Consider the following 18,090-nt stretch of genomic DNA (forward strand, 5'->3'; position numbering starts at 1 on the left):
TTTTTTTTATTTTATATTACAATTTCATTAATATAATGTATTATGAAAATTATTTTGTGTTTTAAGTGTACATTTGTCCATGTTCTTCTATGTGAGATTTAAATGAGACCTTAAATGCAACCTGCAATATATGTAGCTGACCTCATACTATTTCATTTATGATTTATAATAACTTCTCTACTCATCACTCTTTATTATTGTCATGTCCGGACTAGCTTACGTGTAGAGTATCTGCTATCTCCCACTAACAAAATGTACGTAATCGTTACTCTTGTATCACTAGGCATCCATTAAGCTCCTTAACCTTGACGTCTAAACCAACTTGACTAATACCATGAGATATATGTTTCCTCCCACGAACACATATACTCTTCTCTTGTATCACTAGGGATCGATTTAACCAGTGGTGTCTGGGACCAGTTTGAGCGCACCTCAACTAATGCCAAGAAATATCTGTTACCTCCCACCAACACAAGTATGCCCTGGTTTACTCTTCATATACAACTCTTCTCTTGTTTCACTTTGCACCAACTATACACACCTTGATTAATTCAACGTGATATCTACTACCTCCCACCGAAACACGTATGTCCTCTTTACTCTTTATATACAACTCTTCTCTTGTATCAGTATACATCTCTCTTTTCTCTCATTTAGTTCCCTTGAGAGCAAATAAAGATGGAGAAGCAAAGAAGCAAACAGACTTCTCTAATCCTGTGGGCTACAATTGCTTCATTACTCATCATGCAGAATTTGGTCACTCCTGTCATTTCTTGCAGAACTCCTCCAAAAAGTCTTATATTTCATTCACTCTTTTTGTTAGTTTTAATTTATTACTTACTATTTTCGACTTCTTGAATCAAATTCTTTATTTTTTTATTTTTATGACAGATTCGCGAACACCTCCATCACATGGCGGCTCAGGAAGTGGTGGCTCTCGAAATACACCTTCACATGGAAACAAAAGCCATGGCGGAAAATCACATTCTGGCTGTGATAATCCGCCAAGTGGAGGGGGTAGCGGACATACTCCAACCCTAGCTCCTCCTTCGGGAGGAACCGGAGGTGGTTACTCTCCGCCATCCCCTCCAAGTACCCCCTCCACACCGGATATCTCCGTACCATCACCTCCATTTGACCCTAATTCACCACCTTCTGGAGGGGGCGGATACTATCCCTCCCCTCCAACTGATAGTGGGACCCCACCAACTACGCCTATCATAAGCCCTGACACTCCTTCAACTCCATTTGACCCTAATTCACCACCTTCTGGAGGGGGCGGATACTATCCATCCCCTCCAACTGATAGTGGGACCCCACCAACTACGCCTATCATAAGCCCTGACACTCCTTCAACTCCATTTGACCCCAATTCACCACCTTCTGGAGGGGGTGGGTACTATCCATCCCCTCCAACTTATGATACCCCTACCACACCAACGACTCCTATCATCGGCCCTGACACTCCAAGCATTCCCGATATATTCACTCCTTCAACTCCATTTGACCCCAATTCACCACCTTCGGGCGGGTACTATCTCTCCCCTCCAACTTTCCCTACACCTAGTACCCCCGGTATACCCACATTTTTCCCACCAACTACTCCTATCATCAACCCGGGCATCCCAGGCACCCCCGGTATCTACATACCTCCACCTCTATTCGATCCTAACTCACCACCTTTCTCAATCGAGTAAGTAAATCACATTACACATCTCCCTTCAGGTACATTCGATAACATATTAACACGAACCATGAATTTTTTTGTAGTTACTGGAGGACTAACCCGGCTTTAATATGGGCCTTGTGTGGCTGGTGGGCAACTATTGGTAGTGCATTTGGTGTAGCTCCTGCTCCGGGGCTCGGATCAAACTTCAACCTCCTACAAGCACTTACAAACACTCGTTCCGATGGTGTTGGTGAACTCTACAGGGAAGGCACAGCTTCTTTACTGAACTCAATGGTGAACAAGAAGTTTCCTTATACTACAAAACAAGTTAGGGAAAATTTTGTTGCAGCACTTAGTTCAAACAAGGCTGCTGCAGCTCAGGCAGCGCGATTTAAGTTAGCAAACGAGGGTAGATTCAAGCGTAGAGCTTGAAATGAAGGCTCGTATCAATAATTCTGATTCTACGTATGGACATTTTCTCATCACTACTTCGTTCATTCGCAATAGTAAATGTATGCAACTAAGGTATCCTAACAGATCAGTAGAGCTTGAACTTTGGTTCATGTTTCAAAAATCACCTTAAAAATCTTGCAAGTATGTTAAGTTTCATTATGATTTCTTGTGAGTTTTAGTTTAAAGGTTGATTTTAGTATAATGTGAAATATTTATTTCATGTTACCTAGTATATATATCTTTTGTTATGTAACGATGAAAAATAATGATCGATCTGGTATGATCATCTTTACCTTTTTAATGAAAGAGCTGACCTTAGGTCCCTCATATTATATGCTTTAAAAAGTGCAAGATTTTATGAACAACAAGAACATCCTCGGTGTAAGGCCTAAGGAGGATACTGTATACGCCGACCTTACCTTACCTTGAAGTAGAGAAAACGTTTCTGTTAGACATTAATTATTCAACATCACTAAAATTGCGTATCGATCGGTTCCGTAAACAACTAAATTAGATGCATCATGTTCCATCAATACTTGAATTGAATCTTTTTTTTTGTTTTGTTTTTTTTTTATAATAGAGAAATTCATCTGGAGTCACTCCTTAGAACTAACCGCAACCTTCAAAACTTGAGGATAATGGGCTCGCCTCTCTGCCCTTTTACGCTTAAATACCAAGCTTAGTTCGCATGACATATGGCTCGAACTTAAGTTACAAGTCCTTCAAATGAGTCTCAAACAAGTCGAAAATTGATGTAATAGTCAAGAAAAAATCATTATTTCCTCTATTTAATTTTACTTATCTACGTTATCAAAAATAGATTATCATTTCTAACATATCAAGTTTTTTTGATAATACAAAAGTTTGATATTATGTATATATTAGTTCGAAAATTGAATTACCTAGAGTAAATAGTGATCAAAACCTCAAGTATCAAGATTTATGAAAAATGTGTAGTAACAAATAGATTTTTAAAATTTTAAAGGTGGACCTATAATCAATTCCAAAAATTCGTGAATATTCATAAGCAATGAGATCAAAAGTTAAATCGAATTTATCAATAATCGAGGAACCAAAAGTGACGTTTAACCCGAATCTGTTATATTTTTCCTGTTTGGACATACTTTTATAAAGATAAATTGAAATTCTTCAATTGTGTAGATTCTATAAGTTCAAAGTCATTAAGCTGTAAATATTGTTACCAATTCACCATTCTTATCCTATTTGCCAGTATATAAAAAAAAAAATTCAAAAACTGAAATTAGAGACTATATATTATATGGTTCAAAGTAAGATATCAGAAGCAACAGCCCTACAAAATTCCTTTAATATTTTCCCTTAACTAATTAAACTCACTTATCTTCAACCATTATTAGGCTGTAATGGTCCACAACTCAAGAGGCTGAGAAATACTAAACAGCAGACAATACCATATCGCGGTAGGGCTGGGGCGTGGGCATGAAAGCTGCAAAAATCCAAGAATACCTCGAAATTTTTTCTTTCATCTGGCTCAGATGAACAAACCAAGACCATAATGATCATATGAGTTAACACTAATTCGGAATGATCCTTGACAGATCAATACCGTAAAGAACCTCAAACGAGAATGGACAGAACAGAAAAGAGAAGTAGATACAGATAAGTTAGTCAATTGATGGAGGCTAAAGATGGCAATAAGCTGTTAGATTCTTGAACAAAAGAACTCGTCTTGAACTAATTTATGGGAGCTCTGGAAAAGCAAAATCTGCAAATGAACTAATTTCTACAAAATCTTAACACAAGGATAGAGAGAGGGGGACTGTTTGGTAGGTGCTAATATACACAGATAAACGCAAAAGAATGACAACCTAAGCTTACCAAAGACTTGCTCTTATTTTGCATCATAGCACAAGGCCAGAGTGACGGTGCTTGATGAAGCCTTCGAATCTGTTGAAGAAAGATTCAGAGTTATTCTTTATAGCTAATATGGAATATGTCAAAATTGTGAACTAATCAATTATATATTCACCTTCAAATTCATCACGCATCCAATCCTGGGCACACATCAAAGCTTGCAAGGTATCTGATCTTAGCGAACTGCGATATGGTTCAAGAGCCTTATTACCAGTGTTGAACACATACTCTAGTGAAGCTTTTGACATTGGCATTCCTAGAATATTGCGTGCCATCATGGACAGAATAGGATACCTTGGAGTGTGAACCTTCCACCAGTTTAATATGTTAAAATCGTCTTTTCTAGGGAACAGCTTTTCCTCCAAATAATTGTCTAAATCTGATTTAATGTTGTTGCTCACTGAAGTCTCATAGATGAATTTGTCAAATCCCGTCAGCCGATCATTATTAACACCACCAACTTGAGATGCTTCAGCTTGACCATTAGGGGCTAATGGTGAATAAATAGCATGGCCATTATACAGAGCCTTCATACAATCTGAAACAATATTAATGCAGTCTGGAGCACTATCACCGTATATTTGTGGATAATAATATTTAACCAATTGCATCTTAAATCTCGGGTCTAAGATAGCTGCAATCGCCAAAGCCAAGCTACATTTTTTCCAGTACTCATCAAATCTGCTTTTCAACTTTAGAGCCAACGAATTAACAAAATCATCTGAGTTTTGACACCACTCAATCAACTGCAAGTGAATATCACAGATATCTGGGAAATATGTATTTGCCGTAGGATACTTGCTTCCCGCAAAAACATTGGAAACCTCAACAAAGAGCTTTAGGAAGCTAGCAATGGCACTTATCCTATCCCACTCTGTCACAGTTGGACACATTGCATACCGAGAATCTTGTTCTTGCAAAAGAGGAAATGCGTCTTTGTACTCCAAAGCAGTTTCAACCATGATATAAGTTGAGTTCCAATAAAATGAATTATCAAGATTCAGACACTTCCGGGAATCAACCCCAGCAATTTGAGCCATCTCAGTGAACTTTTCCTGGGTTGCCTGTGAACTTCGAACATACCGAATACTTTCCCGGACCTTGTGGATTATCTGGCTTGCTGTTTCTAAGGTATCTTGGACCATCAACTTGATAACATTAGCTGCACAGCGTGTATCAAATAATTGGCCATCACAATAAAGAAACCTGTGTTGACAAAGCTGCTCTCTGATTCTACTAACAATTTTGTCATATGTCGAGTAGTTATCAAATGTCACTGAAAACAATTTTCGGTCGATATCCCAATTTCTTAGACTAGTCATGATAACTTCCGACAACATATCTTCTGTCTGGGAAGGATCAGTTGTTAAAAAATTCAGAATCTTCTTTTTAAGATGCCAAGAGTCATCTATGTAATGTGCCGTCAAGCACAAGTATTCAGCATCACCATTTGCAGTCCATGTATCAGCACTAAGGCTGATTTTCCCAGGCAGTTTGTCCAACTCTTCATATACTTTCTGTCTCTCCATCAGATAAATCTCCCGGCAGTCGGCCTCAACTCCATCAAATGTTGCAATGTCAAACAAGGGTTGAAGATTCCTGACAAATATACGGAAACCAATATGTTCAACCATAGACAAAGGATAGCCATGTAATATGATCATGCGGGCAAGGTCAAGCCGGCTTCGCCTGTTATCAAAGTTAACAATTCCATTGTTGAATAACCCATCTCTTGTGTGTCCTTGTTCAAACTTAGTCCTCACAACGCTGACTGCATCACCATTTCTCTGCTCTTGATCAAAACTAAAATTCGAGATGGCAAGAGGTCCCTCCTTTTTCTTTCCCCGTGTCAGTAACTGACTTATATCATGGTTTGATCTCCTACGACATCTGATCAAATGATTTCTCAAATGTGAAGTCCCACTGGTACTAGACCCACTAAGTTTCCTTTTACAGTGTCTACAGATAGCCACAAAAGTATCACCTTTTTTTACTCTATCAAAGTCATTCCACACAACAGATTTTAGCCTACTAGAATTGACTATGACTGCTTCTTCCTCTATTTCCATTGCTTCCAGTATTGTAGCAATACCTGGGATATTTTCAGGTGATGTGAGGAAAATGACAGACAATTTATTAAATCTAAACCAGAATAATGAAGAAACAACAAAGCTTCAATAACACAGACTAATTAAAATCATACAGTTCTTCAAATTATCAATTGGGATAATATAGTGTCAATCACAGAAGCACAAAGACGCCATATATCTTGCACATAAAACCAACCTCTATAAAAGTCTGAATAAAGAAATAATAAGTAATACTTGGGAGAAAAAGGAAGTACATCTATATTGCATGAAGGGACTCAATTCAATCACCTTAGCCCGAAAACTATACTAAGCATACAACAAGAACAATAACAAAAACATATCCAGCGTAGTCCAACAAAATACAAATGTCACAAGTTCAAAACCTGCCTGTTAAACCAAGTCTGGTGTGCTAATGTGACAAAAAAAATTCACTAATTGACAGAGCTTTCTTTTTAGTTGCCAAAAGTTTTCAAAACTTCAAATATTTCAATGTTGCATTAGCTATGTGACTTCTGCAGTTAGTTCTTTTAAGCTGTTACTCTAGACACATACCTAAACAGATGACTAAGGCCCATTCCTCAAGCTAGGATAGTCAAAAAGAATATAGGTACATATTACTAATTTTTGGGTGAGGCACAGTATATATAAGATACCAAAAAGCCTAGCCTGGTTCTCTATCATTTAAGTTACACTTATCCAATTCGCAAACATCAAATCAAACCGGACTTCTCTACCATTTACATTACGAAAAATACTGATCATATTCGTCACATCAAACTGGACTTTTGTACCATTTACATTACAAAAAAACAGATCAAATTCACATGTATCACATCAAACCGGACTTCTTTACCATTTACATTACAAAAAAAACAGATCAAATTCACACGCATCACATCAAACCAGACTTCTCTACCATTTACAGTACAGAAACACTTTAATTCTACCAATAAATCTAGACCCAACTTCTCTTCCATTTACATCGGAAAAACTCCCATTTGCACACATCACATCAAATCAGACTTCTGTACCATTTACATTACAAAATAACACTATCAAATATGCACACATTACAAAAAAATATACAGCTTTATCAAATGCTTTTCTGAGGGTGTATTAAGCTGCTATATATAACCCTTGAGTTTCAAATTACCCACCTAAGGCCATACAAGGCAACTATAACTTTAATCCAAACTAGTTGGGGTCAGCAATATGAACATCAATATCCACTTTGCTCCATATGATTCCTCAAACCCACATAAGACAATAAGATAGACATTTATGATTAAGAAATTCTAAGCCAACATATCACTGAAATTCCTCTTCAATTTATAAAGCACAAGATCGTTTTACAAACCAAAGATGGAAACTTAAACCACAAATTAGATGTTGAAAGGCATAATTCAACAATTTGTAAAATCCTTGGTGAATGGAGTTACCGTGTACATTCGACCCCATATGAATCCTTAATCACACCAAAGACGAGAAGAAGAAAATTTTAATAAAACTTCACACCCCTGAAATTCTAGCCAACAGAACACACCAAAATTACTTGTTAATTTACAAAGCACAACATTGTTCACAAACCAAAGAAGGAAACATTAACCACAATTAGAAGGTTGAATGGCAAAATTCAACAAGTATGTTGTAAACCAAGTACATTCTGCTTCATATGAATCCTCAATACCATGAAAGACAACAAGAATTAATTTATAAAACTATGCACTCGCGCAATTCTAGCCAACAGAACACCAAACTTACTCGTGAATTTACAAAGCACAACATTGTTTGCAAACCAAAGATGGAAACTTCAACCACAAATTAGATATTAAACGGCAAAATTCAACAAGTATGTTATAAAAGCCTCGGTAGACAAAGTTATCTAATACATTATGCTTCATATGAATACTCAAAACCACTAAAGACAACAAAAAGAAATACATAATTAAACTACCCACTAACGAAATTCTAACCAACAAAACACCAAAATTACTCATTAATTCACAAAGCACAACAACAACAACAACATACTTAGTAATAATCCCACAAGTGCAGCCCAGAGATGGTACAGTCTACACAGAGAGTCTTTTTACCAAACACCCTCTGCTCAAGTGCAATACTTCCAAAGCACAACATTACACGCAAACCAAAAACTTTAAGCACAAATTAATGCTCCAAATTCAAAATTCAAAGAGTAAAAAGCTCAACCCAATACCCACTACCCAATTCTACACTCCCCAAACCGGGTCACCACGACCCAGTAACCCGAACCCATATCCGATCCATATTAGGTTACAGATTAAAAAAAAAGGAAAAAAGTCGGGTCGAAGAAGCAGAATAATTAAAACCCTATAGACATCGGATCGAGAACACATACATACAACCCAAAATTCATTCGGACTTCGGGTTTTTCAACATATATATCGACAGTTCCAATTCTAAACAACAACACAACCATCTATGGCGTAAACAGGAGAGAGAAACTCTGTAAGAGAGAGAAACTTACGAGAATTGAAGAACTTTTCCGGCGTTGTTGTTACAGAAAAAGGGGAATTTAGGGTTTGTTAAATTTTGTGTGTGAAGAAAATCACACAGTGAAGGTGTAACTGTGTGAAAAAAACGAAAGAGATGAGAGTGAAGGATTGTTGTGAATTTTGGGTAAATGGATCTAAGGCGCCAACCCGAAGAGAAACAACTAATTGGGCCAACTACTTTGGGCTTTTAAGGCCCAAATTGACTCTTGGTTTTTATTTGGTAAAATTACACAAACTTACGAACGAATTCACTCTATAGTTTGAAATAATTACATATTGTCTTACTTATTTATGAATTTGTGGTGGATTTCGAGTTAGATACATAGAGAGAGGCGAGAAGGAGAGAGAGTGAGAGAGGCGAGCGAGAAAGTCAATGTATTCTAGATATATGTGAATCACACTTGAATATAGTGTATCTGACATAAATTTGCACCTGATGTATAACCTATGTTCTTACGCAGGGTGGGAATAAAGGCTATATAATTTAAATAGAGAGGCGAGCGAGAAAGTCAATGTAATCCATATACACGTGAATCACACTTGAATATAGTATATCTGACATAAATTTGCACCTGATGTATAAATATAATTTAAATATTAGAAAATTATAATTAGTTTATTTATTAGGTATGGTAATATACAAGATTGTAAGAACATATTCGTATTAGATATTTGTAATTAACTTAATCAAGATAGCATTAACCGATGTTTACATCATGTCATATATATATAAGTAAAATTTTCAATAATGTTATTACAATATTACGAAAGAAATAAAAACGTCTGATTAGATATACTTATTATACATTTGTTATATATACTAAATATACATCGATATCGAAAACAAAAAAGTTAACTTGCCGACTAAAAATGTTAAAACTTAAAGATTTCATTTTATTGCATGTGGTTGACGTGAAGTAGAGGCAAAGATAGTGCAGTAGGAAAGAAAATTCTAACTTTTATTTTTTTACCATGCATGATCGTAGAATAATCAAATTCACAATTCAAAATTTATAAATATTTAACGATCTCAAATTTTAAATAAAAGAACAAAAGATAAAACATTATTTTAAATGTCCAAAGGGAATTGAAATCGAATTCATGATGATAGTAAGAAAACTTAAAAGCAAGTTTTAATTCTATTGTTGATGAATAAGAACGTACTTTATTATTAGATGTTCAACAGATAAATACGAAATCATGTCTTTGAAAAACTGAACCTCGTACCTTAGATCCGGCCCCTCAATACCTTCATGGAGGGGGTAAAGAAGACTTTCTCTATACTTTGAAAAAGATATATATACTTTACTTGTGCTAATTGCTTTCATATACAATATTCCTAACTTATAAAATCTTGCAAATTAATTTAAATATCTCATATTTTCTTCATAAAAAGATCAAATTTGCAAGAGGAAAAAAAATAGAAGTATTTTCCAATGGGTGCTATTGGAACTATTGCTAAAAGTTTGAATGCATTAATCGGGTAATTCAATTTAATTTTCCTAGATTATTAATTATCGAAACGACATGTATATCTTTTTTTTAACCCCTCAAATGTAATTTAATTATATAATACATATATAAATATTTTGCTAATATCGTCGTTCTGTATCAACCTTTTTATTAATTCAATCTATTTACAATGAACAAGTCTATCCCAAATTTTGTCGTATTATTAAAAAAATATATGGAAAAGTTACATATTTAGATGGTTGTGAAAAATAATTATAAATCGATTTATATATATATATATATATATATATATATTATTATTATTATTATTATTATTATTATTATTTTGATAAACTGCTATAGGAAAATTCAAAAATATAATCCCAACTTCTTTTACCTTATTTTCCTAATATTTTGTGGGTTAGATATGTAGTGAATGATAATAAAATAATGACCTCCTATAGAATTAAAGTTTTTATTTTATGTGTTTTTTTTTCTCTCTATTTTTTTTGTGTGTGTTTTAGTAAATTAAGACATAACTTTTCAATTCTTTTTTTTTTCCTTAACAGCCCTGGAGTGATGCTTCTCTATCCTTTGTAAGTTACAATTTGATCAATTATTAATTAATCAATGACGAATTTGAATTATTATTGTTTTGCGAATTTTACGATTTAACTATTAGTTATGATCTTTTCCAATCTGAACTATCATAACACTTATTAAAGCTGACTAGATAATTATTTCTTTTTTTTTTAATCTGAACTATCACTATATACTCATCAATTATGTGTGTTTTGATACATACATGGTGACAGTTCACGTAAAACGAACAACAACTTATAGTCAGAATATGAAACTCACGAAAAAAATTATATTTTTAACCATATTAAAACAAACACCATATGTTAATTATTGTTGTTTGAATATTGTAGGTATTCTTCTATGAGAGCAATTGAGAGCCCTTCACCATTAGATGATCAACAATGGTTAACCTATTGGGTTCTCTATTCATTTATAACTCTATTTGAGTTATCTTGTTGGAAAGTCCTCCAATGGTAAGTACAATAACTTCTATATTCTGAAGTTCGAGTCAATTTATATGTATATGCCTCAATCAATTTACATCGAGAATTTAATTAGCTATGAAATTCGTTGATAATATATCACTAAATAGCCTGTAGTTAACATGATTTTTCTTTTTAAAAAAATCTATCGTTAAATGTGATTGGTGATGAATTTTTGTTTTTAGTGACAAAATCATCTCTCTTTTTTTTTTGTTAAATACCCCTCTCTTGGAAAAATAATATTGATTAAATAAATGGAATAAAAATATTAACTTTTTTCTATAACATTTCTGAAGTGTGGAATTCTTGTAATTTTTGATTCTCTCGCTAGAATTTCTGGCTCTATAATTATATGTGTTCTATAATTTTTAGATAAACAGAAAAAAAAAACATCGAATAATAATAATTTTTGGATTCTCTCGTTAGAATTTCTGGCTCTATAATTATATGTGTTCAATAATTTTTAGATAAACAGAAAAAAAAATATCACCGAATAATAACTTTCTTTTATGCATTGAAATTCAAATATTAGTGTCTGTTATGATTTTTCAACCTTCATTGATCATTAGACTATATCGTTAAATGTGTTCATAACGAAGTATGTAATTCACCTTGATGCATTTTGAATGAGTTAATACTAACAACACCAGGAATTAGCAACTGACAAATTTTGTAGCTGAAACAATGAAAATTCATTATCGACTTATTATCATATAAAAATTTTGTTAGCTACGAGCAATATAACGACGAATTAACGATTTTACTTCCATTTTCAGGCTACCATTTTGGCCATTCATCAAACTTGTATGTTGTATGTGGTTAGTGCTACCAATTTTCAATGGAGCAGCTTATATACATGAAAATTTCATAAGAAAACATGTTAAAGTTGGTAGCCATGTTAGTTCAAATTATCCACAAAATCAAAGAAAAGCACTCCAAATGATGAGTCTTGATGCAAGAAAATCTGTTGAAAAATATATAGAGAAGTATGGACCAGATGCCTTTGACAAGGTGGTTAGAGCGGTACGAATTCTCGAACCAGTTTAAATTCTATGCACTAACATTCTCGTTAGAAAAAAAAAAGGAGAGTGTTATGGGTTATGACACATAATTCATAATATATAATGTTTACACCTTAAAATCGAGTTATTAATTAATTCGTATTACGAAATTTAACATGTTTGCAGGCGGAGAGAGAAGCAAAGAAACATTGAGGAAAAATAATATCATCAAAAAGCAAATACGTATAACATTATATTCAATGTAATCATACGACAAAGAGAAAGAGAGAGAAGAAAACATGATGTATTATATAGGAATTAATGTATTAGTGAAGGATTATATCAATGTGTATTTTGACTTTCATAACTCTTCCACATAAATGAAACATTTACATTTCTAATATTAATTGGAAAGTCTTTAATTAAACTCATAGTTCTTTTTAGTTTCAATTTATAAATAAATATTTATAACATATACTCAATAGATTTTTTTAAAAAACAAACATAGAATCTAAATAAAAAAACTACATAATTATTTGAATCTTATCTATAAATATAATACATAAAAAATATTTTTATTTATCTTGCTTCAGTTGATATCTGTTCTTTAATTTCAGGTTTGGACAAATAAATATTTAAATTTGTACACGTAGATTGTCGCATAGGAGACAAAATTACAGTATAGGATGTCACATAGAACAAATATATCTATTTTGTTTAATTCTATACAAGTATAAGTGTCACACCTAAAATTGAAGGATATAAATATCAGTTGAGATTAAATTAAAAAACACGTTTTTATATGATATCGTAAATGATATAGAATTTAAGTTTTAGGCAACAACAAAAAGTAATTAGCAAGTATAATTTTGAAACTTGAAAAAATACAAAATATAACATATCATCATTAGTTAAGCAACACCAATAATGTAATGTAATAAGACTATATACTATAAAAATTATGAAATATTCTTTTTCTTCTTTCTGTCTCCCCCCATGGCTTCAAATGTCCTATTGACCCTACCTTGGTTTCAATTTCTCACTCAAGAACATCATGTACCCCACCTATCATATCACTCACATCTACTCATTATCCTAGATAAGATTTCAAAATTTTAATTTATGAATTTTAGAAAAAAATAATTTATTTATATGTATTAAGTAAGATATTTATAATCGTAGATAAGAAGTTGTAGTGAATATTGATTAAGATAGTAGGTAACAATATGTTATATCGCTATTCATCCATCTTTGTAGTTGTAGCATTGTTCCCCTAGTTTCTTGTTCTTCATTTTCTGTTACTATATGTTTGTCATATTATTTTGTGTAGTTAATATTGAGAATGATTTGTTGTGTTTTTACTTTCTCTGTTACTCTATTACTTTTTTGGATTGTTTTTTCTTGAACCGAAGATTATCGAAGACAGTCTGTTTATCTCTGAAATAAGGATAAGATCTGCGTATTAAGTACTCATTGCAACCAAAATAACTTTTAACGGCAATAACTATACACATTAGAAAGATTATTAAAGTCTTTCTACTATCGTTATAAATTTTAGAGACACTTACAAAAGATGTTAACTATTGCTAAAATACATGTTTAACAACATTTAAGTTATTGTCATTAATATATAATTGTTGTTACAGATCATTTTTATAGAGCGACTCTATCTTCTACCCTCTCTAAACAGTAATTAACTAAATAATGTATGTCACATCGTAACTTAAAAAATTCTAGCTCCGTCTCGAATCTCTCCTGATGACACCAAAACCTCAACACCCTCTAAAACTCCAAAACATTTCTTGCATAAATGATTCTATATTCTCACTCAACATCATGTCCCCACTCTCCCCCCACCCATCATATCAGTCACATCTCTAAGCCTACCCCCACCCCACCCCACCCCCACCCCCACTCCACTAAACCCTCCAAATAGTTCTTGCATAAAAAATGATTCTTTTCTTAAAAAACCAAATAGAACTCCAACAATTGATCCAAAAAACTTCACTTACTTTTGCAACAAACACAATGTATCCATTCAAACTCTCTTTATTTTTTCCTCTACTACTCATATTGTTCCTATCTACTTCTATCTCCTCAAACATCAACAATCTCACACAATCAAACATGAATCCTCATGAACTAGAAACTCTCTACAAGATCATGGAATCCATTTCCAATGATCAAGATTGGAGAAGATCATATCCAAATCCATGTCAACAAAGTTCATCTTGGCTTGGAATTGAGTGCAAAAGGAACACAAACAACACTTACCATGTCACTAGGCTTGATTTTGGGACACATCCAAACCCCACTTGCAAGAAAACATCAACATTCCCTTCACTCATTTTCCAACTCCCAAATCTTGAATCTCTCTTCTTTGTCCAATGCTTCACACACACAAAAACAACAATCTCAATCCAAGAAAACACAATTCTCCAACAACTTAGTATAAGATCAAATCCATCATTAATTGGCACAATCCCACCTCAAATATCATCACTTAAATCACTTCAAATCCTCACATTATCACAAAACAACCTCCTTGGACAAATCCCACCACAAATCTTCACACTCAACTCACTTATTCATCTTGATTTAAGCTACAACAACCTCACAGGCCAAATCCCATACCAAATAGGCAATCTCAACAACCTTATAGGCTTAGACTTAAGCTACAACTCATTAACCAATCCAATCCCATCCACAATAGGCCTTCTCAAATCTCTTCAGAAACTCGACTTAAGTTCGAATACATTAACAGGCAGAATCCCTCAAACCATTGAAAAGTTACAATCTTTAAACTTCTTAGCACTTAGTAACAACAAGCTGAGTGGTAATTTCCCAAAAGGGATACACAAACTTCAAGCACTTCAATATTTTTTGATGGATGACAATCCAATGATGTTCATAACATTGCCTGATGAATTGAGCCAATTACATAAACTTCAAGAATTGAGCCTTTCAAGTTCAGGTTACTCGGGGGAAATACCATCAAGTTACTCACAACTCATGAACTTAACAACATTGTCATTACAAAACAATCGATTAACGGGCAAGATACCGGTTGAATTATCAAGATTAACGCACATGTATCACTTGAATTTGAGTAGGAATTTGTTAGATGGTGTTGTACCATTCAATACAAGTTTTTTGAAAAGACTTGGAAGGAATTTGGACTTGAGTGGAAATCCAGGGCTATGTTTGATGATGAATGAAGGGGTTTATGTTGGAGTTAATGTGTGTAGTAATACTATAACTATGCCATTGAAGAATAGATCATGTGAAGCTTCATGTGGAGTTGTTACATCACTATTGTTTCTTGTTTGTGTTTTTCAATTGTTGTTTTGTGTCTAGAAGTTTTTCAAGCTTTTTTTGGGTTGTATTATTGATGATTCTTTGATTTCTAGTAATTTGTGTCTCTCCCTCCGTCTCGAAATACTTATCGTGTTTCTTTGTTTACACATCCCTTAACAGAATATTATTCTTTCTGTTCTATTTTATGTGACACTTTTCGAAATTTAAACTAGTCTAACTTTTCATATATCTTTTAGTTATTGTGAATTGTGAATAGTCAATTGTTGCGTCTTATAGTATTATTACGTAGTTTATAAATATATAAGTGTCATTTTAAAAAATTAAAGATTCCACGAGCAAATTTTTCGCATTTGATTCTTGATAAACGAAAAATGTCGTATGAATTGAGACGGAGAGAATATTAATTAGGATGGATGTTTGATTATTTTGTTCTTACTTATGTATTAAGATATAATTGCTTAAAATATTACTCTTATGTACTCCGTTCGTTTACTTATAATTGTCCGATTTTCTTGTTTAGAGTCAGGCGATTAGAATTTTGATTAGTGTTTCTTTTGTTATATTGATATGCAAAAACAAAGGAATTTGTAGTATTTTTCGTTGAGCTTTTGGATATCCAATTTTTTTTATTTAAAATATATTACATTAATGTTATTTAAGTCAAATCAGCTTTTAAAAATGCGTAACAGTAAAAGCGGACGGATAATATATGTCCTAAGAGGAATTATTCTTTGTATTGACGATACAATACATATTATTTTTATTTATACATGAAATTAAATTTTATTTGGACAATTTTATGATCAACATTAAACATAGTTTACACTTGTAATTTTGTGCAATTTTATGATCCCAATAAATCTAACTTTGTAGGTCTGAGCAATTAACTATTTGCACAGACAAAGGGAGTCATACATTGGTGAGTTGTCTCTCTGAATAAAATATTATGCGTAAACCTTGGTTTACCCAAAAATAAATAAATAATAATAATAATAAGAAAAATTAAAAAATTAAAAAAAAAAAATGTCAATCATTCCCTTTATAACTCAACTAAGGGAAAAAGAATAAAATAAATAAATTAATATATAAGTGATAGTCGATGTACCTTTTAAAAAATAGTTAATGATATTTAAAAATAAAATTCTAAAACTTAATTGTTTCGATATGAATATCAAAGAAATTTAGATATTTTAGACGTATTTTCGATCTTTTCACTCAAAAACGATAATGAAACTTTTGTTTTCACATGACCAGATGATACAACAATAACATATTCAATATAGTCTCACAAAAAAAAAATAATTAAAAATGTTGCTCTCTCTGTCCCTAATTACTTGTCCGCTTTTAAATTGATACATTAAGAAAATAATTATTAATTATGAAGTAGATGAATTAAAAACTTAAGGTTTTCAAGATGTTTTATATTTTTCAAAGTAATTAATTGAGGATATAATACGTAAAAAAATTGTAACACATACATAAACTTTATTTTTATTATTGTCAAGCAGGGGCGGAACCTTGTATGAAGGGGGTTGAAAAATTATATTATTCATATATGATTAGAATAATTTTATATATATATATATAGTAGATATCGAACCACTTTAACTATTTCATGTATCTATTTCTACAAATTTTGAATCGTATTCTATTATTGTAAAATTTAATCTGCCTCTGTTGTCACATAGAAAAAATATTTTGATAAATTCGCAATTTTATTGAGAATATGATTCGAAAGAAATGCAAAAGTGAACGAATATATTTTCAAATAATATTTATGCAAACAGCCACAAATATTTTGTGTAGGGACAAGTGAACCAGACCTTCAGAACAGAAAAAAGGACATTTAATTAATTATTATTTTAATTTTTTTTTTTAAAAAAAAATGAAAATTAGCTGTTGGATGCCACTTCTTGTTCAGTACCAAATTCTATAATTTATTTATTTATTTTATAAAAAAAAATATACTAACATTTTTCAAATATAGCTGCAATTTTTGTCCTATATAATTTCTCACCTTATTTACTTTCACTACTATTGTAATAACCAAACTATGGGTGAATGGTAACATTCTAAGTATATGTATATTAATAAAGACGGATTTAGCATTTAAAGTTAATATATTTTGAATTTATTATTGGATTCATAGTTTATTACGTGTTATTAAATATGTATTTAGTAATTTATATAGTAAACGGCTAGTGAATTTGTTCAAATCTATATCTAATGGTGTAGTTTCGTCCATGATTTACATCATGTGATATTTTCGTTTTTCGAGAGTCAAACAACTTAATTTCGATTGATAATTTACGCATGAGATATTCAAATTTTTTGAAATGAAATTTAGATATTTATTGACGACTTGAAAATTACTAGAGTCAGATTAGTCGAAATTTAAAATATTTAAAAGATATATGAAAAATTTATGGTAAAAAATAAATTTGTTTGAATTTGAAATTTGAAAAAGTCGCATAAATTGAAACGAAGGAAGTGCCATATTTATAATCTTTTTTTAAAAAATAAATAAATAAGTCAATTTTGCCCCTCGTAAAGCCCATTCGAAAATAACATTCTATATCAAAGACTTTTTCATACTCATAACACAATATCACGATT

The 18,090-nt window shown here is 32.2% G+C and overlaps 4 protein-coding genes across 5 annotated transcripts; 3 read left to right on the forward strand and 1 right to left on the reverse strand.

The window, feature by feature from the left end:
- The first annotated feature begins 566 nt into the window (after positions 1–566).
- Positions 567–2,451, forward strand: LOC101250930 (protodermal factor 1-like). The gene is made up of 3 exons (XM_004248161.5): positions 567–793; positions 892–1,693; positions 1,771–2,451. The coding sequence occupies exons 1-3, from the start codon at positions 679–681 to the stop codon at positions 2,099–2,101; spliced, it is 1,248 nt and encodes a 415-aa protein (XP_004248209.3). The 5' UTR covers positions 567–678; the 3' UTR covers positions 2,102–2,451.
- A 1,304-nt stretch (positions 2,452–3,755) lies between these two features.
- LOC104649469 (zinc finger BED domain-containing protein RICESLEEPER 1-like) lies at positions 3,756–8,798 on the reverse strand. Of its 2 annotated transcripts, none has more exons than XM_010328795.4 (3): positions 8,612–8,798; positions 4,131–6,107; positions 3,756–4,048 (listed from the first exon to the last, which is right to left on the reverse strand). In XM_010328795.4, exons 2-3 carry the CDS (start codon positions 6,082–6,084, stop codon positions 3,993–3,995), a joined length of 2,010 nt encoding a protein of 669 aa, XP_010327097.1. In that variant the 5' UTR covers positions 6,085–6,107; positions 8,612–8,798; the 3' UTR covers positions 3,756–3,992. The 2 variants fall into 2 exon arrangements, with proteins under 2 accessions (XP_010327097.1, XP_025883476.1); XM_026027691.2 differs by lacking the exon at positions 8,612–8,798 and adding an exon at positions 7,545–7,645.
- A 1,169-nt stretch (positions 8,799–9,967) lies between these two features.
- LOC101250343 (HVA22-like protein f) lies at positions 9,968–12,563 on the forward strand. The gene is made up of 5 exons (XM_004248160.5): positions 9,968–10,122; positions 10,661–10,687; positions 11,024–11,146; positions 11,932–12,178; positions 12,343–12,563. The coding sequence occupies exons 1-5, from the start codon at positions 10,076–10,078 to the stop codon at positions 12,367–12,369; spliced, it is 471 nt and encodes a 156-aa protein (XP_004248208.1). The 5' UTR covers positions 9,968–10,075; the 3' UTR covers positions 12,370–12,563.
- A 1,550-nt stretch (positions 12,564–14,113) lies between these two features.
- LOC101250057 (receptor like protein 29) lies at positions 14,114–15,659 on the forward strand. The gene has a single exon (XM_004248159.5). The coding sequence runs from the start codon at positions 14,185–14,187 to the stop codon at positions 15,511–15,513; it is 1,329 nt and encodes a 442-aa protein (XP_004248207.3). The 5' UTR covers positions 14,114–14,184; the 3' UTR covers positions 15,514–15,659.
- Positions 15,660–18,090: the final 2,431 nt, after the last annotated feature.

Source organism: Solanum lycopersicum, chromosome 10 (genome assembly GCF_036512215.1).
Source record: "Solanum lycopersicum chromosome 10, SLM_r2.1".
Lineage (NCBI taxonomy): Eukaryota > Viridiplantae > Streptophyta > Magnoliopsida > Solanales > Solanaceae > Solanum > Solanum lycopersicum.